Consider the following 26,944-nt stretch of genomic DNA (forward strand, 5'->3'; position numbering starts at 1 on the left):
AGAACGGCCCATTTCACATAGCTGGATTATAATTATTGATGCAATAGTGGCCTGACCACAGAAACACTGTTGCTCCTGTTGATGAAACATGTTCACTGCTGACATCAGCACATTGTGCCGACGCCAGCTGATATTTACCGTTAACAAAAATGCTGCTTTCAGCAACCTGAACTTTGTTTTAGTATGCAAGTGGTGGAACCTGAAACCTGTGAGCCTGTAGAAGCCAGGACACACCTGTAGGCCGACATATCCGTGTACAAAGAGGTCCAGCTGGTCTTCACCTGTTGGTGCTACCGTTGGTATCATCTGGTTTCACAAACTGTTTGGACCGTTTTAAACCGCTGCTTCCACTAGTTTCACGCTGTAGATTATATTTCAGCAGCATCTGTATTCCTGCAGTGTGGTCCCATCTTCTGCTGCGGATAATGTATTGGCTCTACTTCTGCAGTTTTCTTTGTCCAGTATTCCAATATACTGTATATATATTTATATATTGTTTTCTCTCTTAAAAGGAATAGTTTGACATTTTGCGGAAATATGCTTATTCGTTAGCGTAGCATAGCATAAAGACTAGAAACGAGGAGACACAGCTCTGTACAAAGGAAGTTCCTAAGTTAAGAAGCGACTTTCACAAAGTGTCAACATTTTGTTCCACAGCACATTGGTCACATTTATCATTTTATTGTAGGTTTTCAAAAGGACGCACCAAACGGAAGAGCAGGAGGAAGAGCTACATCACACTCATCCTCAGTCTGTTCTTTGGAGAAGAGGAGCTGAAGAGCATTCTGCTCAGAATATAAAAAGCATGACGCACAGTGAGATGAGTCTACTGGTCAGGAGCTGAAAACAGTTGAAACAGAAACAGATTTAAAAAAAACATCTAAAGCAACTTTAATGTTTTTTTCTTTTTTCACATTTCATCAACAACAAAAATCAAGAATAGAAAATACAGACAGACAGATTAGGACCAGAGAGACAGACGAAGAGACAGCGACAGGTCCCAAATCCTAAAGAACCAGAGTGACGGGATGAGGTAAAGAAGCGAGGGATGACAGCCGTCAGTCCATCGCTGCGGTTCTACCTCCTCCTCCTCTCCTCTCTCTCTCTGTTCCTGTCTCTGTTCTCTTTATTCCTCTCTCTGTCCCTCGGCTTCTCTCTCTCGCCCTCTCTCTTCTCCTCAGTCTCTCTCTCCCTCCCTCGCTCTCTCTCACTCTCTCCTTCTCTTTGTCGGCCTTGAAAGTCCATTTTGCGTCTCCTGTCCTCCTCCTGCACCTCCTCCTCTTCCTCGGCCCTTTCGTCCCGTCTGCTCCGGCGGGTAGTCTCACGTGCACGCTCCTCCATCTCACGTGGACGCTCACGCCCCTCCATCTCACGTGGACGTTCACGCCCCTCCATCTCACGTGGACGCTCACGCCCCTCCATCTCACGTGGACGCTCACGCCCCTCCATCTCACGTGGACGCTCACGCCCCTCCATCTCACGTGGACGCTCACGCCCCTCCATCTCACGTGGACGCTCACGCCCCTCCATCTCACGTGGACGCTCACGCCCCTCCATCTCACGTGGCTCACGTGGACGCTCACGCCCCTCCATCTCACGTGGACGCTCACGCCCCTCCATCTCACGTGGACGCTCATGCCCCTCCACCTCACGTGCAAGGCCTTTCCCGTCCTTCTTAGCCTGCTTCTCGTCATCGCTGTCATCCTCCTCCTCGTCGCCGTTCTTGCGTCCGACTCGCTTCTTGTCCGACTGTTTTCCCTTCTTCTTCTTGTTCTTCTTCTTCTTCTTGTCGTCTCCTTTCTTCTTCTTCTTGTCCTTCACCTCGCTTTGTTCTTTTCTCTTCTTCTTCTTTCTGTGTTTGCTGTCTGAGTCTGGAGGACAAAATAAAATATATATTACTCTTTTTTTGTTTCTGAACACAGCACGTCATTTACAGATTAAAAACATGCAATTAGATTCACTTTTAATAAAAAAAAACCATGAATGTACCTGAGCTGCTGCTGGAGGAGTCAGAATCTGATTCGCTGGAGGAGTCTGAGGAGGATGAAGAGGAGGAGGAGGAGGATGAAGAGGAGTCAGAGGATTCCACTTCCTGGTTCTGAGTCATGATGATCTTGGGAGCGTTCTTCAAATGTTCCCTCAACTCGTCCCTGAGAGAGAGAATTATGTGTGAAATGTTTGTACACAAACAACATTCATGTAATGTTTACACAGAAGTTAACAAATTCATTTAGTATTGAAAATAAATCTTATGACAATTTCACAAATATACCATCGATCAAACATTACATTGAGAAGCTAAAGTTCTATCATTCGGTCTGTAAGTCTAACAGGGTTTCTGCAGAGTTCAAGTTAAGATGCACTTTAATGCCCGACGATACAAACTCCAATTATTTATTATATTCATCATTTTACAAAGCTTCGACATGGCTGGATGGGAAAATGATCACATACAACTCAAACATTGAAGCATCCTCAGACTTGTGGCCAAAGTGTACACTGGCCACAGTATAGTGTGTGTGTGTGTGTGTGTGTGTGTGTATACACAGTATGTTTGTACGCGTTCCTTACGTCAGTCCTCCCAGTCCGATAGAGGTGAAGAAGTTGATGGCGAAGCGAGTATTTCTGGGATTATCACGAGGGAAGAGACCTTCAAAGTACGGCTGCAGAGTCCTGAAACACACACACACACACACACACACACACACACACACACACACACACACACAGTTTGCAGCTTAATATGATGTTTGTGTGTTATAATCTTCAGTTCTCAGATCACCACCGAATCATTGTTTAACCTTAAAGTTCTTTCAGGCTTCCTCACACATTGACCTGTTCAGTTTCAAAACTGTTTCTTTCTGATCGTCATTCCTCAGAATTGTTTCTCTAAAATATCGATGTTGCTTTAAAAAACATCTGCTATCTTTCCTAAAATAAAGAGTTCATATCTTACTGTCCATTACAGCATTAGAGACTCATTTATCTTTGAAGAGAGGCAGAAAACCTCGTGTGTGTGTGTGTGTGTGTGTGTGTGTGTGTGTGTGTGTGTGTGTGTGTGTGTGTGTGTGTGTGTGTGTGTGTGTGTGTGTGTGTGTGTTCGTACGGGTCTTTGAGCCTCTGGTTGAGTCTGGGGAGGCCCATGTAGGCACAGAGCTCCTGGAAAAGGATCTTAACAAAGATCCTGCTGGACGACGTCGTGGTGTCCTCGCTCATCCGGACGCACTCCAGCACCTGGTGGTCGAGAGACATTCCCAAGGCACAGGAGGGAGGGAGAGAGAGAACCATGAATTCGGAGGAAAATCAATCAGAAAGAACAACCCGGTTGATGAGGGTTTGTGTGTGTTCGTCCTTACGCTCCAGGGCACAGAGTCTGTGTAGAGCAGGTGAGCGAACAGCCGAGCCACGTTCCTCAGTTTGTTGGTCTCCAGCCGGTGAATGGTTTCGTACTGCTCCGCGAAAATCCCCTCAAAACTCTCCATGTACTCCTTCTTCAGCAGACAGAACCTCTGAAGACAAAGAGGTACACGTAGTTCAGCAGTACTTCAGATGGTTTTATGGACTGAACACCTGATGACGTGTCACTTATCACGCTGGGATGCTAGCAAGACGGGGGGGGGGGGGGGGGGGGGGGGGGGGGGGGTTCCGTATGTTCCTCCATGGATGCGACCGCTAAACTTACTGTGAGATTCATCAGCGAATCACAGCTGGGACTGATAAACACGCTGAACCTGCGTTCACACTGCAGCTGCTGACACTCGCTACCATGTTGAATGTGAGCCAGTTAGTAAAAATAATACGAGGCACTAGTAATAATTACTCTAAAGAATCTGGTATGTATGGCACGTGTTATATACTCAATAAAAACTAAATAAAAAGTTTTTTTTAATATTGTTGCTCTTATTTGTGTTGGTGCATTTTGACGGCATTGTTCCAGACCACCATTTACTTTGATGTCAAATTCACATGAGGACTTAATAAACCCTGTTTTAGATGTTGTGTGTTGGTGCTCGTTCACATTGGGAAAATGGATATGCACTGAATATTCTAAAAATGTGCATAATGTTTTGGATGATCCACAGTAACGGGGACACTGCATCGGGAAGGAAATGACTGCCGATTTGATTATTTGATTGAAGTGTAATTTCGTAAAACGATGAGCACCACAAACTTAATTCCATTCGCCTCTAATGCGTTGGGCAGGAAGCACAAATCTCAGAACCAGGACTCGTAAAATGAGAACGATGTGATTCGATAGAAACCACGAGAGAGAAGAGATGAAGTGTGTTTAGTCTCACCCCGGCCAGCAGACCAAAGAACTTCTCGTAGGTTCTCTGTTGAGCGCAGCAGTCCAGGATCATGTTACAAAGCTCCTTCTGTTCACACAAACAACAAAAACACACATTAAAGTTCACATGTTTATCAAGCTGTAATATCTGAACTGAGTTCTGGTAACAATCATAATGTCCAGTGTGACACGTCTGCTTCTTCATGTTCAGGCTTCTCGACCAGCTGTGATCCGACAGGACGTTCTCTGAAAGCTCGGCGTTAAATGGGGTTAAAGTTCAAATGATGTGAATGTGAGTGCAGCAGCCAGGTGTGAAATCCCAGAGGTGGTGCGAAATCCAGGTTCATCGTTAATTTGAGGGAAACCCACGACTCGAGACGCTCCGTTTGGACCGTGTGTGTGATGTGTAGAGAGCAGCTGTGATGACATCACTTATCTCAGACATCAGTGACGTCAGTGTCTGTCTCATAACACACACACACGCGCACACGCACGCACGCACGCGAATATATTAAAATCTATTTGATGAACTTTGTTGATCTGAAGAGGCGTTTCCTAATAAATGATCATGGTATGATTTTTGCAGCGATCTGTACCACAGATGTTTTCGATAAAATTTCGATCAATTGTGCTGCCTTTATGCTAACCCGCTAAATGAAGAGGGTACACGTTACATCCCATCAGCTCGCCCACACCGGCATCGTGAGAATCTTAGCAAGAAACATCTACGAGTGATTGTGGGGAAACAGGAAACCGATGAGTCGCGATGTCGTCGCCCGTCTTTGAGGTCTGATTCACATTCAGACGTCTGGTTTGTCCTTTGATGTGAAGGCTGCGTGTTTAAATGGAAATGTGCTTTTTCTTCCAGCTGTTGTGTCGAGTGATTCAGTCCTGATGCTGATGAAACTCTGGCTGACAAGGTCATCCGCTCTGACCCACACACACACCCACCCCACACCCCCACCCCCACCCCCACCCCCCCACACACACACACACACACACACACACACACACACACACACACACACACACACACACACACACACACACACACACACACACACACACACACACACACACACACACACACACACACACACACACACACACACACACAGTCTTTATCTGTTAGTTATCAACTAGTTTATCAGCGCCACCTTCTGGTCAGCAGTGGCAGAGAAAAAGGCAACAATTCCTCAGATTTCAGAAGTTTTGTTTAATAAATGAATTTAAACTAATTGTCACAATAGTTGTATATGAATCCCCTAATCGATCAAGTTTCAATCGTTTCTGCTCTGGCTTTTAGGTCCAGTTGTTGTCGTGCCAACACTTCTAGTCAGCGAGTGTTTACTGAGCGTCAGCTTGATTTATTCATCCACACTATTTTCAGATTTATCCTCAGTGAGGAAAAGAAGAGATTCCTCATCTGTTTGCGTCACTGAGGCCTTTTAAATCTGCCAAGTGTGTGTGTGTGTGTGTGTGTGTGTGAACTTACCGTCTGGCTGTCAGGAAAGTCCATCTTGATCAGCTTGTGAGCGCACTCCTCAAAGTCCAAACTACAGGGAAAAAAAATCAGTCAATTAGTAAGAGTACATCAGTGTGTGTGTGTGTGTGTGTTTCAGTGTTTCATTCTGTTCTCCAAACCTGTGAGCTCTACAATGAAACCATGGTAACTAGGCTGCACACACACACAAGGTTTAAACACAGCTTTACATATTAGTCCAACTCCATCAAATACAGAAGGAGCTGTAAATAACTGCCAACACCCTGAGAGACAACTGAGTCACTGACGGTGTATTTGTAAGAGTGTGTTAATCTCTCTCTGTGTGTGTGTGTGTGTGTGTGTGTGTGTGTGTGTGTGTGTGTGTGTGTGTGTGTGTGTGTGTGTGTGTGTGTGTGTGTGTGTGTGTGTGTGTGTGTACCTGGACTGGATGGCGAGGTAAATGGTTCTTCTGAAAGCAACCAGGTTGACTTCAGTCTGATCAAAGATGGTGACCTTTTCATCTGAGGGACAGAGAATTAATAGTATGAGATATTAATATTGTGAACAGTAAACATGGTCCGTTAGCTTTCCTTTAACTTTGGGCTACACAAGCTTTACATTTTTTAAAATCTTTATTGTCAAGAGCTCTCAGAAATAAAAGCTTCTCATCCAACTCTCGGAAACAGCTTTAAAAAGAGCATTTCCCCCTAAATGTTAAACTATTCCTTAACAATAAGCAGCAGAGGCTGTGACTCTGGCTCTTAGTGCCTATAGTACGGGTCCAGCTACAGAAACACTGGAGCCTACGTTTCCCATAATGCAATACACAACACATTTTTTGTTGAACCCTGCCACGTTTAATTAAGACCCGCCTTAAACTCTGCAGCTCTACTTGAGATGATCCTGATGACGTCACTATGACATCATCAGGGTTATTTTCACAGACCTGACAACATTCCTCCAGAGCCACAGATGACATCATACAACCGTTTTACTGTTTGGCAGGTCTACCCGTCTGTCTCACCTCCGCCCTCCTCCGCCTTCTCATCTTCATCGTCTTCCTCTTCGTCGCTGCCGTCGCCCTCCTCCCCCGAGTCGCTGCTGCCCTCGTCCAGGATATCTGTCGGGATGTGGCAGGTGATTGGTTAGACTGAGAGGGAAGTGACAGCTGATTGGACGCTTTGATGCTTGTGTGCATTCTGACCTTTTTTAATGGTTTTGTACTTCTCCTCGTTCTCCAGGAAGTCTGGGTCCATCTTAAACACGTCTGAGTGAACATGAACACACACGTTACAATTACACATACAGATGTATTTCTGCAGAGAGACTTGTAGAGGCAGGTGGAGGTCTTACTGATGATGTCTTCGGTGTTGTACTCGTCGTCCAGCGGCAGCATGTGGGTGAACTGGTCTTCCTCGTCCACCAGGTCCAGGCCCTCTGTGATCACTGGATGATCCTTGAAACCGTCCTTCCTGATGGCGAACATCACCTCGATCATGTACTGGACCCTCTTATCAATGGCCGACTCGTGGAGGACGTTCCTGAGACGCTCAAATATGGCTGAAAAGAGAAACAGACAGGTTTTGTAGTCGCATTTACGATGAATTGTGCCGATATTTGGGATCTACTTTAATTAGAAAGAGCCAGATCCAGATCCTCTTACAAATGCAAAACCGTAAGATTAACGGTTCAGGTTAAGTTAAGATTTTCAGGCTAGAAATATTTGTGATATTTTCGCTTGTTGGAGGTCATACAAAGTCTGAGGGGAAGCGCTGTCTGAGAGTCCCTCAACTGTTCATGTTGTTGTAATGAAGCAGGTTTGTCAAAGCTGGATCCATAATTACTTTATTCACAAAGCACTCGTAAAGACAGAAATAAATGAGTGAATGCTGTCGTTAATTTCTGCAATTGTAACTACGGAGGATCATTCATTAAAAACTAAAACCAATTCAACTTCTTTTTTAACTCAGGATTATCAGCTTATAATTAAATGCTAAAAAGAAAAAAGAATATTTGATATTGTAATGACAATATGATTTTGTGAAATGGAAAAGTGTGAACTGAAATGTGTGATCGAAAATGAAAACATATCTATATATATATATATATATATAGAGTGAATAAAAATGAAAGCAATCCTTTTCTTTGGCATGTTGGCCTTTATCGGACAGTCGATAGTGAAGAGGCTGACGGAGAGGTGTGCGACATGTGACTGGCCTGAACTAAACCAGAGGAAACAGCTGGAGCTACCGTTGATTCCTCGCGGGGACACCTCGGTCAGCTTCAGCCCACACTCCTTCAGGAAGGCGATGGCCACCTCCACGCTGTCGTCAGTCGGACGCTCCAGCAGCAGAGTGAGCATCTCCAGACAGAGAACCTCATGGGCCTGAGGGCGAGAGACAACGGAGCCGACAGAGAGAGAGAGAGAGAGAGAGAGAGAGAAGTAAACACACTTCATTAGCGCTGAACACAAACACTCAAACCTCCTGTTAATGTTATTAGAAGTAGAATCTTATAAGTCAGAGAGCAGGACCTACCACGTTCTGGTTGATGAGATGTGCCACAAACTTTGAGGCGGTCAGGCACTGTTGCTGTTAAACAAAAGACAGACTGGTTTTAATACATTAGTTAAACTAATAAAGTGAATACGGTCAACGTCTATAATGATAGGAAACACAATTCAAGCTTATGTCAAGAAGACAAAAGAAAAGACTCTTTGTATGAACATGAAGATGTTTTGTATTTCCTGCCTCTGTATGTCGTGAAAACAAATCTGGGATTATGAATCTAATCTTAAACATCTTATAAACAGACAGCACAGATAATATCTGTAGTTAGGTGGACGGCCAGCTGTCTCAATCATTTAGGTGTAGTTTCTTATTCGTCTCTCTACATCTGAATCATCCAGCTTCAGCCGACCAAGATCAAACTGAGCAGAGGTGAAATCTCACCATTAGATTCAGAAGAGATTCTTAATTCAAACCAGTTTCTTCATTCAATAAACAGAACGGTTCAACGCACTATGAAACATAACCTGACGTCGAGCTAAATGGTGTTGATGACGTTTCAGTCTGACAAACAGAACAGTGTGAGAGAGTCTTCTGTCTGTATGAGAATAATGGAATCAAAGTTAACTTGATCAACTGAACCACCGTGTTGTTACCAGCGTTAGATCTCCAGTGATGGTGAACAGGCTCTCTCTGGGGAAAGCTACGGTTATTAAAAACACTGTACAGCAGTACTTCTTGTCAAATGAAACAGACCATGGATCGAGTTCTTGTCCACAGTTGGTCAAAGTTTTGAGAAGTGGTGAGGCATCTCCGGGTGATGGCATTTAAACTATTAACAAAAAAAAGACCCCACCTTTCTTCCTGCACACAGCAACAGTCAGATATACAGTCAGACAGACGGGTACCTTGAGGTTGCGGCGGTAGCTCCTCCTGAAGGCCAGGATGAGACGCTTGAGGATCAGCTCTCCAATCTGAGGGAACTTGGAGTTGATGATGGAGACGACGGCGGAGTAGACGTGAGTAAAGGTCGGAGACGCCGCCTGAGCCTGCAGCACCGAGCGGGACAGCAGACCCCTGAGAGACAGACGGGTACAGGCAGTCAGACATAACCTCCAGTGGAATACAGAGGAAAGAAGGTTTCTCCGTTTCACTCTCTTTTATCAATCACGCTAATCAGGAAGCATCATTTTTTAGTAAAGTAGCTACTGAGTATTAATGTTCACCTCCCCCTGACGATGTTCTCCTGCAGCAGCTCCTGGATGATGAACACGATGTTGGACACGTTGACTTTGTTGATCAGACCGTTGATGGACTTCTTCAGGGCCTCCCAGCTCATCCTCTGATAGGCCAGGCTGCACAGGAGGCGGGGCATCAGGGACAACAAAAATGATATGAAGTCGTATAAAAGAATCCCTCAGAATAGAGTCGGGTCAGGTTTGTGCCAGTTTTACATTCCTTATAGCCTGAGATATGAAGTCTGAACATTCGGTAGGAGAAGACGCATATCAGAGATTGTGTCATTCCTGGAAGAAAGTAAATAAATCTACAAACTGAGGGATGGTGTCTAATCCTTGTGTCTAGAACTATAAATAACAAACAGTCTCACCTGGTCTTGTCAGTGATTTGCTGCTGCATCATGCGCAGCTTGGCGGGGGGGATGTAAGCTCCACCCGTCCTCGTCAGGATCGGGTCGATCTCCTCCTTCTTCTTCTTGACCGGCGGCTCCTCTGCCGCCGGCTCCCTGTCTGTTGGAGGGGAGCCGGAGCGTCCTCTCCTCCGGTGGTCCGACTCTGCATCCCGATTGGGCCACCGGTCAAACCGTCCGTCCCTATCGTCACGGCGATCGTCATAGCGATCGCTGGGGGGGGGAGAGGAGGAGGCAAAACAACTTTAATAAACAACTCAAGTCTGAACTGGTCTGTTGTGGCTTCAAAATGTCAGACGGTTCTAGTGGTTTGAGTAGGTTTACTGATGATGTCACCACGTTTAAAACCTGATTAAATGGAAAGAGGAGAGATGGGTCAACCTATAGAGTATTTCAGGAACAATATTGTATCTACTCTAAAACTGTATGTCACATGTCAGGCAGTATTGTAACAACGGATCCGGTATCGTGCTTCTATACAACACTTTGTTTTACAAGCCGTTTATATTCTATTTAGTTTATTTTGTGTTTCTACATGTTCTTGTTTGATATGGAGTTCAATCTGTGTGTTTGTTGGTGAATATTAGGATCATAGACTGTACATAAAAAGTGGACATAGTCACGGTGATGGAACCCATTGGTTTGTGGACGACAGCTTTGAAGTCTTAAGTTCATCAAATCGGACGGCGCCATCTTGGATTTTAGCCGTCGCCTTCTTGATTACTAAATGAACATCATGCTGTATTGAAGAAGACTTGAAACTAGAGATTGAGACCATAAACTCATGTTTACAATGTTTACTGAGGTAATAAATCAAGAGAGAAGTAGAGTCATTTTCTCATAGACTTCTATACATCCAGAGGAGTCGCCCCCTGCTGGTCAGTAGGGATGCAGGTTTAAGGCGCTTCAGCATTGGATTCACTTTTCAGACCTGGAGGTCGCTGCCTGGTTTTGATGCGTAATTTGTTTTATGACTGAATAAGCGTTGGATGACCTGGTTTCACAGGGTCTTGAACATATCGATCACGTAATTTTAAACTAATAAAAAGTAACTCACCAAAGTGTTCCAAGTCAAAAACAACTGTGTGTGTCTGTACGTTACCGTGTATAGCGTCCTCTGTCGTAGCGCCCCCGGTCATGGTCTCTCTCTCGGGACCTGGATCTGTCTCGTCCTCTTGACCTGGACCGGTCTCGTCCTCTGGATCTTGAACGGTCTCTCTCTCTGGATCTGGATCTGTCTCTCTCTCTAGACCTAGATCTGTCTCTGGATACGGATCTGTCTCTTTCTTTGGACCTGGACTTGGATCTTGATCTCTGAACATCAAATAAGAGAACAGTGTCAGCAGTATTTCTTCAGTAAAACATGCAGCCATTTCTCAACGTCTGACTTTAGCTGAATTAAGTTATTTTCAGAACAAACGGAACTCATTTGTAGCCAATAAATTAACAGCTTTTGCTCACACAATCAATAGTTTTCCTCTGACATCAATGTCATTCTTTTCATATTGTCACACAAATATGCTTATTATTACGCAAATGAATCCTCTTTGACAAACAATGGGATGATTATAAAGACAACATCTGAGGAAGAATAGCAGTTGCACTTGCTTGTGATGGTGAGTAGTCTACAAAAGAGAATTTTGTTTTTGAAAGGTTAATGCCAACAAATATGAATTCTATGAGAATATTTAGTAAGATAAACATAAACATGTAAATTAGGAAATGATAACATGTATAATAATAATAATAATAATAATAATTACAGTACAAAGACTGAGCTGTCTGTGTGTGAGAGAGGAGGACTGTTGCACACAATTGGTCTGTAGGTTATTCATAATAATTGAAATATCAACATTATGATGAAGCATCAAACCTACAGCTCTATTTATACGACTGCTAGCAAAGCCAGCACATGAGCTCTCCGTCTTTCCTTAAAAAGTCCACGGAGGCATTAAGCTGATGATTATAAATGACCACTGGGCCTTGTATTAGCCATTTAAAACACCATAATAATAATAAACACGTCGGCTTCATATGAGTCAGGCAAGTCATGAATGTTGCCAGTGGATGTTCCACACTTTAGTTTCCGTCCCCGTTCAGAGAGACAGAGTTAAAGATGGAGTCAGTGTGCATCAATACAGAGGTTTTCAGTATTTTGTTCACCGGTCTGTTTCACGAAGCAGGCGTGATAACTCTATCCCAGCGTCTCAATCTCACAAAGATGTCAACTCATGCTCTGTTGCCATAGAAACTCAAACCGCAAACCAGCCAAATATGAGAACGGCCAGTTAGTCACGAAACGTTCAGTGAGAGCCCTAATCCACACTGAGATGCAGACTCCTGCTCTTCTACCTACACAACTCCAAACACAAGAGCCGAAGGTCTTTACAGGTGTGTGTGTGTGTGTGTGTGTATATATATATATATCCCAAAGAAGTGGCAGAAAATGGATACATTTTGAGAGGCTCTTCAGAATCTCAATATCCAGTCATACACATGAATTATGTTATTTCTTGCAGCACTGCCGTCACAGCAACAGTTTTCCTATCACAGATGTTATTTCTGTACGTGCATAAGAGTAGAAGTCTACATAGCCCCCCTCCCCCCAAAAAATTGGAGTCCCTCCAGCAGAAGTTTTTCAAACCCTGAACCTGATTGTGGGCACCAAACTTCATTAGTTTAACAATAGCAGGAAGTCGACAGTACTTTATCAGTGCATGTAAACACATGGAATACCAGTAACGTCCACATTGGGCCTGGCTTACTTTGATCTGAGCCACACTGCTCCTTAACTTCCTCAGTGCACCGTTATGTTCATCCTCATCACTGCTGCTGCTGTCGTCTGAGCTGCTGGAGGCGGCGCTCCCGGCGGGGGAGCGGCCTGCAGGACTGGCTCGAGGGGACGACTTCTCTTTGGGGCTTCTTTCAACCGAGCCGGCCTGTTGAGGCTTCTCCGCTGCAGGACTGGACTCGTCCTCTGAGGGTCCTGAAGACGGCATCATTGGATGAATATCAAAACAACGGCCACTAGTACAGCCACTGGTACAACATTAAATAGTCACAGCAGGTTTTACTCACCACTTTGTTCCTTTTGAGCAGGACTGGGACTTTGACTTCTGCCTGGAGAGTCCATCCCTGAAACACAAATACACAGTTATGATTCTAATAAATATTGCAACAGCGATCGCAGATTAACTCATAGACAAAGAAAAGCAGGAAGATTCCGTTGAGTAACAAATAGGCCTTTTTATCAGCAAGATTACATTTTTTCATATTGTTATTCACTCCTACGAAAAGACCAAAATCAACATTCAATGCGCTTCAGTCCATCTCTCAATAATAACTCTGTGGCTCTCAAACCCACTGGTTCCTCATTTCTCACAGGTAACTTACATAGTTTCCTTTTTAAAACACACTGTATAACTTCGAAAAACACAAATGGCTGCTGTGTTTTTTCCTCACACGTCACTCAGGAGATTACTACTCATGGGTGCTCTCGTGAGTGTTTGTCAGCAGGAGAAACGCTGCTGTGAATGTCACTTCTAAAAGATATCAATAGTGTCGACTAATGTTCTGGGATCACGATAGTATTGGCTCTTTAACTTGACAAATTAATTATATGATTTTCAAAATAGTCGCCAATATGTTTTCTGTCCATCACTTGGTCGATTACTCGGATAATCGTTCCAGCTTCCACCATGTGAAGACACGCAGTTTTCCCCAAATATTCTTTCTGTGCTAACTAACTCAATGTCTGAGACAAGTATTCCTAAACCACAGCAGGTATAAACGGTATTTTTTTGTGTTTCGCTTTTGTGTTAACCGACCCTTTAAAATACAATGTAAAGAGTTTCACTTTCAAAGGAGTTTAGCTAGATGTACCTGTAGCTAACGGTTAAGTGCCCATGTCTCCGACATAAATTATATCAAATAAATAGAGCCGTACGCATTAACGTACGCAATAACGCCGGTTATTACAACAACAATATCACCTCTATATATATATAAAACCCAAACTCGAAAGACCATGTCTGTTTTATCGCCATGTGTGTTTGGATGAGCCTAAGTTAGCTAGTAAGCTAATCCTACCTTAGCTCCAGCTGGTAAACTAAGATGCTAGTTATTTGTCGATGAAACCTCCTGACTTTTTACTCTGTATCTTTCAACAGACGCTCTATCTGCATTTTCTGTGACTTTTAATGTCCTCTTACCGTTCTGTTTTCCGCCTTTTTGTCCGTTAAATCAGTGTCGTTCTTATGGCGGAAAACTTCCTACAATAAGTTAAATACTTCCAGGTAACGGACAGCTTCCGGATTTCACAATAAAAGTCCACAGGCTGCTTGAATGTAATGGCTTTTTTTCTGTATCGCCCCCTGGTGGTGAGAATAATTACCTCCACAATGTGAAGTCCTTAGGTTTAGTCCATTATGATTGTAATTTAGGATAGGAAAACAGTAGAAATGTTGACAATCTGTTTAACTACATCCACGTAAAAACGGCAAACATGTCTAAAGAAAATGTACTATCGCAGTTTGAACTTTTGAAAAAGTTTCTGTTGAAGTGGCAGTCAAAATACAAATGCCAGAAGAATTTGAAAAAGCAAATAAATGCTAATCTAAAAAGTGTAAGCGCTGCATGAAGTTGAAGATTCAGTTGAAGTTCAAGCACCGAAAGGAGTCGAAATGTCAGTCAAAGTGTAGTTGACTCTATAACAATAAATCATATCTTAAAGGCTCAATATTGGTTTTGTATGTCAAATCTTATCCTACAAAGTAAATAGAAACTATGGCTGTCAGATAAATGAGATGAGTAAAAAGTACAATATTTCCATTTGAACTGCAGAGGAGCAGAACTATAATTAGCAGGAAGTCAAGCAGGACTCATCTGTACTGAAAATAAATACATCTTTATTATTCTCCTCTCTACAGAGTGATCCCTCCCCTGCATCCCACTGAGAAGACAGCAATACAAAGTACACATCATCATCATTAATAAACATCAATAGAAATTATTAAAGACCAATCGTCCGACATTGAACTGAAATTAGAAGTGTGTGAAAGATTTTCTTGATCAGTTAAAAAAAGAAGAAGAAAAACACGTTAGAGCTCACAGTGAGTGTTGGTCCAGCAGAGCAACGTTTATGATCATCAACAATTATAATCTTTAAACAAACTCAGAGTCAATAAATGATGATGAGAATAAAGCTTCTACGGTCCAGTTAATAATGATTTAGAGCATCGACTTAAGACTGTGACTCATCACCTTTGAGCTCAGATTCTCGTCACCATATATTGTTCCCAAACATCGACAAAAAGACAATCAATAAATTGTTTCCCAAAAGTTCAGCTTTCAGTATGTCATTTAAATTCTAATGTGTTTGTGTTGAAATTCAGAAAATCACTGTTCCGCGAAGATTACAAAAAAATAGGTATTTGGGAGGGTGTTTGTCTTGATTGACAGGTCTCTCAGCCAATCACACCCCGCTATGGAGGGTACAGAGCGCTTGTGTCACCTCAGCTCCTCCCAAGATTTTCAGTTTTCAGTCACTGATGGTTGATCTGAAAAGCTGCGAGGCTTTAATGCTAAAGAGTAAATGGTCATTAGTAATTCATTGAAGTGATTGAACAATGCAAAGAGGAGGAACATCAGATTTTCTCTCAACAAAACCAGTCAGCTGCAGATTAGTTGCTGCAGTGGCGCAGGCTGACCTGCAACGTTAGCCGTGATTTACTGATACCGTAGTCTCAGGAATCCATATTGTTCATATTATTGCACAGATTTGTCATCGGACAGTCGGAAGCTAACACACTAACGCGGCTAACATGCTAGTGCAGCTAAGGTTTGGGCTACTCTGCCTCCTCCCATACATGGTCTGCTGACCAGGCATTGCATCATCATCAACATCATCACTGTCGCCATGACAACTTACTGAAACCTGCTGCTGCAGAGTGACCTTTGACCTCTGCAGTACCTAATGACATCACTCGCTAACCCCATCACCTGCTCTGTAACAACCAACACACGCACACACAAAACAAAGACTGAGCGTTAAAGGGACAGTCCAACATTTTGTTACATCTTTTCAGTTCAGGATAGGTTTTGCTAAACAAATCTGACAAAAATGGAAACAGATTCAACTGTGAATGAGGCTCGAGGAGCAGAAGCACAAAGACAATGATGGTGATGATGGTGATGATGATGATGATGATAGGGTTGTGTGGACAGCTGTACGAGCATAATCCTTTAACGGTGTATCTTTAAAACCGCTTTAAACTGTTTACATGAAGGTGAAATGTGCATGGAATGAATAACTATAAAGAGTAAAATCTCAGTTTGACAGAAACCTCCACTCTTTCTGAAGTTTAAGAAATGCAAACGCAAACAAAAGGCAGGAGGGCTGAGATTAAAACACCATGAATAAGGCACTTACAGCATTTCTAAGGGAAGTCTTCCCCCCGTATGTGGCTTTGAAAGGTTCAACTCAGCTAAATTACTAAATGAATGAATGAATATGTTTTGAGTAACAAGCTACTCATTTATTATTATTATAATTATTACTATCATCCATACGTACTGATCTGATCTCAGACTGGGATTGTGGGCAAAAGAAATTCACAGGACTGTGACTAGTAGTGGTGGTACTGGCAGAGTACTATTAGCAGTAATACTTGTAGTACTTGTAGTATTAGTGGTAGTAGTGTGAGGCCTGGCTTTGATCAAAAGAGCTTAGAAACGGGAAACAGGATGTGACGACGACACATCACCACTGATGGTTCACAGGGACAGCTGGTGTTCCCAGCATGCATCACACCAGCACGCCAGAAACAAACAGACACGGAGAAGTGCACGCGTCCCGTCTGAGGCCCCGCCCTCCACAGGTGTGGTGGGCGGGGCTTATCACACGTCGGCAGTGTTACAGACATACAGTGTTACAGACGCATAGTGTTCACACGGACAGTGTTACTCAGCTATACAGTGTTACAGACGGACAGTGTTGCTGTGGTTATGGAGGCTGAAAGTGGAAGGGGTGGTGCTCTGCTGTTGCCGTGACTACAGGGGGTGTTGCCTGCCGGGCAGGGGCGATTGCCGTGGCGACACGGCGGCCAGCAGCTCGCTGTAGATCTCCTGTCGGACCTCCTGCGCCACGCTCTCTCGAATCTGGACGAGAGCAGAGACAGACTTGGTTAACGTTTAAACACTCTGGTCCCTTTTCAGGTTTGTTTTAGGAAAAAAACTTATTTGAGAGTTAAATGAGCAGCTTGGAAGTACAGACTGGTATTAATGTTCTCACCTAATTCTCAGCAAAGGGACAAATAAGCTACTTTTCCCAAATGTCAAACTATTCCTTCAAAGAGGCTGCATTTTGCAGATTGTCTTTTAGATTAAGTGACAACTTTAAACGCAACAGGGGGGCAACAGTAATAAGGAAGCATTCTGCAGCTACCAAACCTTTACTTCATCCTAACAATGTAAAATGCAGTTTTCATTTTCTCAACAAATATAATAGAAAGTCCCACAACAACAAGACGAAACAAAACAAAATCCTTTCAAACAAAAACGATGACAAAACGTATTACAATTTCCATCAACAAATAAAACATGACAATGTTAAAACACGTTTTCTCATTGGCTGTTTTTATTCTCTATATACACAGCTAACATTAAACATTCCCACAGTAATAAACATAAGAGTGGACTTTACTTAAGTATCAGTGAAATGAAAAGTGCTGACAGACTGTTACCTCTCTGATGAGCTGCTGCAGGTTCCCCACTCGGATTCCTCCTAATGCTCCTTGCTCCTCTGGTACTCCTCCCCCGTCACTCTCTCCCTCTTCCCTCTCGTCTTCCTCAGTAAGTGTGTTAGGTCGAGGTGGGGGGACTGGGTTTATGTTAATTGATGCCCGGTACACGCTTCCTTTCTGCTCGCCATCTCCTCCTCCTGGGGCCGGGCTGGAGGTTCGGGAGGAAGGTGCGGTGGGGGAGGAGTGACCGTCGGAGCTGAGCTCTGATTGAAGGAGGAGCTGCTCTCTGAGGAGGTCTGACACCTAAAGAACAGACAGGAAAAGGTTGTACATTTAGACAAACTTAAGCATTATTATTCTCTAAAAAATGACTGTAATGTAATTATTATGTTTATCTAGCAAATGTGTCTGTGTGTGTGTCTGTGTGTGTGTGTGTGTGTGTGTGTATGTGCACTGACCGGCTCCATGGCTCTCAGCGCAGAGGTGTTGGACATACTGTCAAAGCTGCTGTCCCTATGGTGACCCTGAGGAAGAGAGCAGTTCACATCATGTCTATCAGTTTGGTCCGAAATCACATAAATTGTCTCAAAAGGGTTTTAGCTATTCAGCCATTCAGCTATGGTGTTGTATGTGCATATCATGTGTGTTGTGTGTGTTGTGTGTATATACCCTGTGTTGTTTATGTGTATATACCCTGTGTTGTGTGTGTGTATATACCCTGTGTTGTTTGTGTGTATATACCCTGTGTTGTGTGTGTTTGCGTGTATATACCCTGTGTTGTGTGTGTTTGTGTGTATATACCCTGTGTTGTGTGTGTTTGTGTGTATATACCCTGTGTTGTGTGTGTTTGTGTGTATATACCCTGTGTTGTGTGTGTTTGTGTGTATATACCCTGTGTTGTGTGTGTTTGTGTGTATATACCCTGTGTTGTGTGTGTTTGTGTGTATAAAGCCTGTGTTGTGTGTGTTTGTGTGTATATACCCTGTGTTGTGTGTTTGTGTGTATATACCCTGTGTTGTGTGTGTTTGCGTGTATATACCCTGTGTAGTGTGCGTTTGCGTGTATATACCCTGTGTTGTGTGTTTGTGTGTATATACCCTGTGTTGTGTGTGTTTGTGTGTATATACCCTGTGTTGTGTGTATATACCCTGTGCTGTGTGTTTGCGTGTATATACCCTGTGTTGTGTGATGTGTGTATATACCCTGTGTTGTGTGTTGTGTGTATATACCCTGTGTTGTGTGTGATGTGTGTATATACCCTGTGTTGTGTGTTGTGTGTATATACCCTGTGTTGTGTGTATATACCGTGTTGTGTGTGTTTGCTTGTATATACCCTGTGTTGTGTGTGATGCGTGTATATACCCTGTGTTGTGTGTTGTGTGTATATACCGTGTTGTGTGTGATGTGTGTATATACCCTGTGTTGTGTGTATATACCCTGTGTTGTGTGTGATGTGTGTATATACCCTGTGTTGTGTGTATATACCCTGCGTTGTGTGTTTGCGTGTATATACCCTGCGTTGTGTGTGATGTGTCAGCTCCATCAGTCTGTCTTCCAGCTGCTGTTCTAGCTCCTGCAGTTCCTCTCTGACCGCTGACCTCAGAGACTGAAGCTGCTCCACCTCCATCCTGCACACACACACACACACACACACACACACACACACACACACACACACACACACACACACACACACACACACACACACACACACACACACACACACACACACACACACACACACACACACACACACGGTTTGTTTTGTATCGCATATTATTACAGTCCAGATTACTGTCAAACATGTATCTGTTTGCTTTAATGAGTCACCTGTCAGCAGGGCTCAGGTGTTTGTAGACCAGGGCCTGCTGACGGATTATTGACTGCTCCAGGTCCGTCATCTGAGTGCGGAACAAGTTTAGACTCTGCCTCTTCTGCTGAAACTCTGCCAAAGACTGAAATCAGACAATCACACTTTAATAAAGCCGACAACAGTCAACTATGGCGTCTTAGATGAAAACGGTCTAAATACATGATACTGCAAACTAACAGTATGTATATTTTAGGTTATGCAAAGCTACTATGTCAGTTTATTATATACATCTGAACACAAAGTGGAGGGAAATATGTTAGTATTGAGCATGTGGTCTTCACACGTTATCTCTTAAGTAAAGGGTCAGAGAACATATCTGCCTTCAAAGGGAACTGCTTTTGTGTTTGTGTCATGGAAGACCAATGAAAGCTCTGTATTGTGAGATTTACATAGACTTTAAGTGCAGGAAGCCTCGCTGCTGGATTCTACACAAACTAACCCACAGAAATTGATAGATGAGTGATGACCTTACCTGGTGGTTTACTCTGTGCTCACTGAAGGCGTCCGGAGTGTCGGCTCGCATCTAGATGGAGGGAGGACAGTGATGTCAGGACAGGAAGCGGAACAGGACAAGCTGATGAAAGGATGCGTGCTAACCTAGTTTAAACTATAGGAAGTGATGTCATAACCCCTGGTGTTGGGGTTTCAGAGGTGTTTTTAGGGAGCAGTAGGGAACAGCTGATCAATCGCACAATTTTCCACCTGCAATGTTAACAGCCGTTGCTGCCAGTTTACCACCATTGAACTAGAGGCCTATGCATAAAACACCAGATCTAAAGATAATTACTGCGACCATTAGCTAATTAGACTAAGACTGGAATAAAGTGCAACACACAGAGTGCTGGTGAACTGTGAAATTACAACCGCAGCATACAGAAAAGTCTGATATTTTGGTAACTATGCTTCTTCACTTTCTTGCAAAACGTTAGATGACAACATTGATACCCCTCTCATGTTGTTATGCTAAATATGAAGCTACTACCTGAAGCCAGCTAACCAAGCCTAGCATAAAGTCTTAAACATGGGGAAACAGCTAGCCTGGCTCTGTCCAAAAATAACAAAACAACACCTTAGAGGTGCTCTGAAGCTCACTCAGTAACTCAATTTGTATAAAACCCAAAGTGTAAAAACAAAATATTGCTACCTTAAGGGAGGATATGTACCGAACTATGCTTTGGTCAGGACTTGTTTCAGGGAACCAGTGGACACTGAAGGAAGTTACCGGTCCCAATAAAAGATTATTCACAAAATGATGGACGTGCTTTAGATTTTACCTCCAAATACAGCGGTAGCTAATCTAACATCTACAGCTAAAGTGTTAGCCTAATCATAGTCTGATCATCTAACCTCTTGCGTTTGTTATTCCATTGGATCTAACTTTATGGCAACATAGCAATGAAAATAAAACCACATTTAAAGATAGTGGGACTACAACCACAATGGACTACAGCTCAAGAGCGTAACAAGAGCTCAAGGGACTGGGACTGAGGAGGACTAACCTGGTTCAGATTCTGAACCGTTCCTCTGATGTCATGCAGAACTCTCCTCAGCTGCATCTCTGTGCTGGATGGGCCCTGGCTGAATCCTGAACCTGGAGCAGTATGAGGAGCGAGCCCCGGGTGGAAACTGTGACCCGGGCCGAGGCTTGAGGCCAGGCCTGGGAAGAAGCCTGGAGCAGGAGGAGTGAACTCCGGGTGGAGGCTGTGTTCTGGACACTGGGTGACGGGGTGGGGAAACGCCAGGTGTGGGTTCATGTTGTACATATGGTTACCAAGGTAGGGTGATGCAAACTCTGAGCCATGAGGAGAGGTATGGTAAGGTGACTGATGACCGTATAGTTGATTGTACGCTTGGTGGTGCATTGCTGGAGATCCTGGATGCAAGTTGCCCAGATTGAAGGGGTGAGGAGACGTGGAAGTTGAGGGCTGATGCAAGTTGCCCAGATTGAATGGGTGAGGAGACATGGAAGTTGAGGGCTGATGCAAGTTGGAGAGGCTGCCGTGCTGAGAGACTGTGGGAATTGTAGGTTGGTAGAGACTGGCTAGACTAGAATGGTGGGTCAAGTTTTGGTGGTGAAGGAGGTTAGGGAAACTGGCGTATGGACGGAGAGGGGATGGATACTGTGGAGGAGGGTTCAGAGAGAAGGGGTATGGGCTGGGGTTAAGGCTGGGGCTGGGATTTGGGCTTGGGTATATGTACTGAGTTGTAGGATTAGGATTAGGATAACGGAACATCGTCTGCCCTGGATTCCAATTTTGCTGATTTTGGTTGGCATTCATGTTCTGATGGAACTGGCCCAGCTCCTGCTGATTGGAGGAGAGATCAGGAACGCTCTGGGAGCTCCAGGTGTCGGTGTCTCCTGGTGACAAGTCGTAAGGAGGGCTGCTGCTCCGCAGGGAACAGGTTGACCGCAGTAGGTAGTTTGGGATGGGTTTAGGTGGGATGGAAGCTTCTGTGGGGAGCCTTGGTGGTTGGTTGTTAGAGTAAGACGAGGGGGCAGGGTTTATAACAAGAGTAGACAGACAATTGGTTTGTCCTTCCTCCTTCTCCTCATCTTTCCCTTCGCCAACATGGTTGTATTTGAAGGAGTACCTGGGCTGCGTGCAGGACGCCTGGCCTCGACCAAACTGGATCCTGACAGAGGACACGACCCTGGAGGGCGAGGGGGACGAGGAGGGTAAGGTGGGCATCGAGCAGGACCTCTGTAGAGGGATACCACGTCTTCCTCGTTCTCCCCCTGGGGCTTTGGGCAAATCGGCGGATTGGGGGTTGACCCGCTGCTCACCCCGGGTCAGCTGTTTCTGTTTGGCTCGGATCAGCGCATTTAGAACTGGAGACGAAGGAGTAGGAGGACGACAAAGTGAACCATAATCGACCAAGAATGCATGCTCGTCTTTGGCCTCGTCCTCAGCACCCACTCCCTCTGTGGGTGGTTCTGTATCTGTGGCGGTCTCATTCTGGTTCTGAGTGTGTTGTGGTTCTTGTTCTGAAGCAGTCTGATTAGGAGTGTGTTCTAATTCTGGTTGTGGCTCTTGTTCTGCAGCAGACATACTCTGGGAAGTCTTTTGTTCTGGTCCTGGATCAGTTTGGTCCCCACTCTCAACTTGCTCCTCCTCCCCGGTCTCATCCTGCTGCGTTCCCATTGGTCTGTTCCTGGGGAGATGGTGGGCTGTGTACTGGGGTATCTGCTCTGAACTCCCATCATGCTTGTCTTCTCCCCTGGAATTACTTCTCCCATCAGCCTCAGCAGCAACACCAGGCTCCGCCTCTTCCTCTTGGCCGTCTGGCAGTACGAATGCTGGCTGATCCATTGCGAGGGGCGTGGCCACATCTATTGACGGATGTGATGTCACAGTGGTTTCGCTGTCACAGCTGTCACTGCTCTCCTGCACCTATTCACAATGAATCGACAATTAAATACCAGCGGTGGATGAGGTACTCGGATCCTTATATGAAGTAAGAGTACCAATACTGTAAAACATCTCCATTACAAGTGACAGTCCTGCATTCAAACTCCTTATCAAGTCAAAGCACAGTTTGAAGTATTATCTGCAGTCGATGCATCAATGTGTAAGTAGCATTCCACTGTTGTAGCTGGTCGAGGTGGAGCTACTTTTAACAACTTAATGTACAGTTAGGTAGTTTCATTCAGTGGCATCGAATATAGTCATGAGATGATTAATACGATTATTATTAAAACAAAGATATATATACTGTAGATTATATATATTATATTTTTGGAGGGGATATTGGATAATTTCACTTACATAATCTTATGTAATCAAGCAGTTATCTCAGTGAAAACATCAGAGGTTTAGTGAAAAAAGATCACTGACTTAACTGATCACAAATGACAGACATCTGACATCTTTAATATTTAACTATGCATGCATTTGATAAGCCTCTAACATTTAGTTTTTTTATTCAAATGTCCCTCTGAAAAGTAAGTGTAAGTAAGTAGCAGCATAGGATTGAAATACTCCATTAATGAACAAGTAGCTTACTTAAGCAGAGTAGTTGAGTAAATGTGCCAAGTTACTTTCCACCACTGTTAATCAGCGGTGGAAAGTAAAATAAGATGCTGAGAACCTGCAGGGAAAGACTAATTAGGTTGAAGTCCCCATGAGATTAATTGTCTATTTAAATTAATAATATATTTATATTGCCTTCTTAAAAGGGCAAAAAGAATGCATTCACTCAAACGTGGAAAACATCTAAATATGTGATCTGTAATAATCTCCCAGAATTAAAAATCCCCAGTGTTTAAGCACAAACATTGCAGTGGCTTGAACTCCATTTGGGTGGGGGGAGGGGTGTGTGTGTGTGTGTGGGGGGGGGGGGAGGGGGGGGGGGGGGGGGAGGGAGGGGGTTCACTCTGATCTATTGCGGACATATAAGAACCTGCAGCAGAGACACATGTTCCAGACTTGTGCCTTACAAGGTTTCATTCCACAAGTGATGTTTGCAGGGATGTTTCCCCCTTCTGGTGAGATAAGTGCCCAAACTGATCTTTCATGCGTCAGTTCAAATATAACTGATCTTAACTGAGACACAGCCAGGAAAGTCACACAAACAGACCTTGAGGTAGCTGTTGGAGTCAGCGGAGGGCTCCTCAGCAAAACCACTGCTGTCTGACTGCTGACTGACCGTCCTCAACAGGTCTGAGGAAGAGACGCAGACAATGACACTTTTTTAATTATTTTCGGCAGTACCCCGTCTGTCCAAATGGTGGCAGAAAAGAATCATTCATGCTGAGCATGAAGCATAAAGAGGCAGGACAGTGTGTCCTCAGTGCACTGAGACACAGGAAACATGTTTATTGCATACAGAAACAGGCTGCACACATAAACTCTCACAGATACACTGGAAAAGAATGCAGCAACAAGCCAAGAACGAAAAGCGAAGAGACGACAACTAGAAAAGTAACTTGGATGTAGGTTTCAAAATGTTGCAGATATTTTAGAAGTAAGGAAATGCATTCAACACATTTGCTGAATCCCAAATATACACACCATGCATTTTGTTTGTTTTCAAGATTTTCATAAGAAACGTGGACTCTGAAACAATGACGGGCACTTTCTTCTGAAGTTCAGGCAAACAATCAGTTGAAAGTTGAAAACAGAAGTTAAGGTGAACTCACCGGTGCCTCTGGAAGTTCTGGGTGGCAAAGGCTCATCTTCGTTACTCTGAATCTGAAAGACAAACAACACAACGACTTGTAAAAGACAGAAACATTGGGCCCACATGCTTGTTCCCCTACGGCAGCAGACCTTTCATCAAGCTCCACACAAGGTGGGACTCGCTGAGAAAGGTTAACCCACACCGTGCGTTGTTTTGACATACGTGACTTGCTGCTAGTTCACATGACTCTGATGTTTCACTTCTGGTGTGAACTCTGAGTCGAAGCACGTTCGGATACACAGAGAAGAGGATTTCTGGCTTTATTTGCATGAATTTGACTGCTAGTGTTCGTGCTGAATAACTAGTGTTTACTGGCAACAGGGGGCACAGATGTACAACTCACAGCAGGATAATGCTGTTACTGTGGGGCGGGGAGATGGTGTCGTCAACCCAGGAGAACACCACAAAGTCCTCAGCGTGTAAGGTAGGGCTTAGTCGACAAAGATTTCTGAAGTCCACCATTCGTTTTTATGCTTTTTTTTTGCAGAAAGACTCATTTCCAAGAAATGTATAAGCATATCTTGGGTATACACAAGATTTAAAGTGGTGCTGTTGTGTGATTCTGACCCGTCGGTTAAATCAACTAATCGATTAGAAGACAAAATTGTATCGAGTGGTGGTCGACGAAGAATTTCTTTGGTCGAGGGCGAGCCTAGTGTAGGGTGATTTGAATGATCAGCAACGACGGAATCAGTGATAACGTTGTGACCGAGGACAACACTACACCTCCTCTGTGACGGAGGAGCCCTAACTTTTCTGAACGCAAGTAGGAAGAACCCAAGAGAACCCAGGAGAACAACGTACCTCCTCCATGTCGAAAGAGTCTGTGTTTTCCGTGCGAAGCTGTGCCAGCTTGAGCGGGGCCAGTGTGGGAGGAGCTTTCTCTGGGGTAGAGGTCAGGATCTTCTCCTCCACCTGCTCCTCTTTGACCATCTGGGTTCCTTCCTCTGTTCTCTCAATGGATGACTGAGAGTCAGCTGACTCTGGTTGATTCCCTCCATTGGATGCTGGTCCGGTTCTAATCTGTTCAGGACTGATGGGACGCCAGATGTTATGGCACAGAAATTCGCTTCCCTTTAAGATTTTGTTGAGAATAATTTTTTACTTTAACTTAAGTAGGATTTTAAATAAAGGACTTTCACTTGTAATGGAGATTTTTCACATTGTTTTACTGGTACTTTTACTTAAAGCTACTATGAGGAACCATCAATTTGGTAGGATTTTGGATTTTGGCAGTCCTTGTGGACAAAAACGTTTTGGGGTAGCAGGCCCAGCAATACGGCCTGGGGCTCCCAGCAGGGACCGGCAGAGCAGCAAGGCAAAACTCTGCTCCTGGCTCTGGGTCTGTCTGCAGTGGGCCGGTCACTACCGGAGGCCCAGCTAGTCTGAAGGAGATGCTGGTGAACCTGCGTGATTTCGTCTGATATCTTCTTTTCTGGAATCCGACCTAGAGGCACCGATGACGAGCATCAAGAATAACTGTGTAGAAATGGCTTCTCACTGATGGTCTTGCTTACTTATGTAGGACTCATAGAGGCATCAGTATTACATTGAGACTTTTTCAATAACCAGTTCAAAGTTCCTCATCGTAACTTTAAAGGATCTGAGTACTTCTTCCACCATGACAAACTGGTTTAAATCTTAGCTAGCTAACATTATCTACCGGTAGGACTCATTGACACTGTGCATAGTTGTAGATCAATCATTCTGTGGTTCGGTGCTGTTCAAATGAGCTTTTGAGTAAAACATCACTCGGATTAATTGACTAGTCGACTACTTTTTTTGGGGTAGCCAATGACTGCTAAAACGCAGCGGTCGAGAATGCCCTAGCTACCGGTCCGTCCAGCAGTACCTGTCGTCTCCATCCCCGCTGGTTTCCTCGGCGACTGTCGCCAAGGAACAGCTGTCTTTCTTGCGCATGTGATTCTGGTTGACGGTCTCCGGCTGGGGGGCGGGGTCGGTAGAGCCGTCCTGCTCTGGACCGGCGTGTGCGTGACCGTTGGTGTGTGTCTGACCAGAGGGGGCGTGTCCGTTCAGCTGTGTCTGTTGGTTAGGCGTGTGTGCTTCAAGGGACTCGGAGGCGGCCGCGAGCAGGTTGTGTTTGGAGAGGGTGGTCTTGAGGAGTTTGGCGACATTCCGAGCCGAGCCGCTCCTCTTCAGAGGAGGAGTCGGCTCATCTCCCCCTCCTTCCCGCACTGAGGGAGATACAAGACCAACAGATC

The 26,944-nt window shown here is 44.3% G+C and overlaps 2 protein-coding genes across 4 annotated transcripts in view; both read right to left on the reverse strand.

Moving 5' to 3' along the window:
• Positions 1-671: 671 nt before the first annotated feature.
• Positions 672-14,212, reverse strand: cwc22 (CWC22 spliceosome associated protein homolog). 2 transcript variants are annotated; one of them, XM_079169772.1, is made up of 21 exons: positions 14,138-14,212; positions 13,005-13,061; positions 12,692-12,912; positions 11,029-11,240; positions 9,888-10,139; positions 9,505-9,633; positions 9,187-9,355; positions 8,309-8,362; positions 8,022-8,157; positions 7,125-7,331; positions 6,976-7,038; positions 6,796-6,891; positions 6,211-6,292; positions 5,784-5,844; positions 4,299-4,376; positions 3,357-3,509; positions 3,107-3,234; positions 2,572-2,673; positions 1,990-2,150; positions 1,648-1,871; positions 672-1,557 (listed from the first exon to the last, which is right to left on the reverse strand). In XM_079169772.1, exons 2-21 carry the CDS (start codon positions 13,057-13,059, stop codon positions 1,078-1,080), a joined length of 3,063 nt encoding a protein of 1,020 aa, XP_079025898.1. In that variant the 5' UTR covers positions 13,060-13,061; positions 14,138-14,212; the 3' UTR covers positions 672-1,077. The 2 variants fall into 2 exon arrangements, with proteins under 2 accessions (XP_079025898.1, XP_079025897.1); XM_079169771.1 differs by having other exon boundaries at positions 672-1,871.
• A 601-nt stretch (positions 14,213-14,813) lies between these two features.
• itprid2 (ITPR interacting domain containing 2) overlaps positions 14,814-26,944 on the reverse strand; it is a 41,239-nt gene continuing 29,108 nt past the window's right edge. For both annotated transcript variants that reach the window (XM_079169905.1, XM_079169904.1), the window contains 11 exons: positions 26,575-26,917; positions 25,527-25,755; positions 24,682-24,733; positions 24,120-24,202; positions 21,041-22,933; positions 20,014-20,064; positions 19,499-19,623; positions 19,182-19,296; positions 18,127-18,192; positions 17,669-17,971; positions 14,814-17,084 (listed from right to left, as the gene is read on the reverse strand). In XM_079169905.1, the coding sequence (XP_079026031.1) occupies positions 16,977-17,084; positions 17,669-17,971; positions 18,127-18,192; positions 19,182-19,296; positions 19,499-19,623; positions 20,014-20,064; positions 21,041-22,933; positions 24,120-24,202; positions 24,682-24,733; positions 25,527-25,755; positions 26,575-26,917 (3,368 nt within the window). In that variant the 3' untranslated portion in view covers positions 14,814-16,976. The remainder of the gene's footprint in view (positions 17,085-17,668; positions 17,972-18,126; positions 18,193-19,181; positions 19,297-19,498; positions 19,624-20,013; positions 20,065-21,040; positions 22,934-24,119; positions 24,203-24,681; positions 24,734-25,526; positions 25,756-26,574; positions 26,918-26,944) is intronic.

This window comes from Pholis gunnellus (assembly GCF_910591455.1).
Source record: "Pholis gunnellus genome assembly, chromosome: 12".
Lineage (NCBI taxonomy): Eukaryota > Metazoa > Chordata > Actinopteri > Perciformes > Pholidae > Pholis > Pholis gunnellus.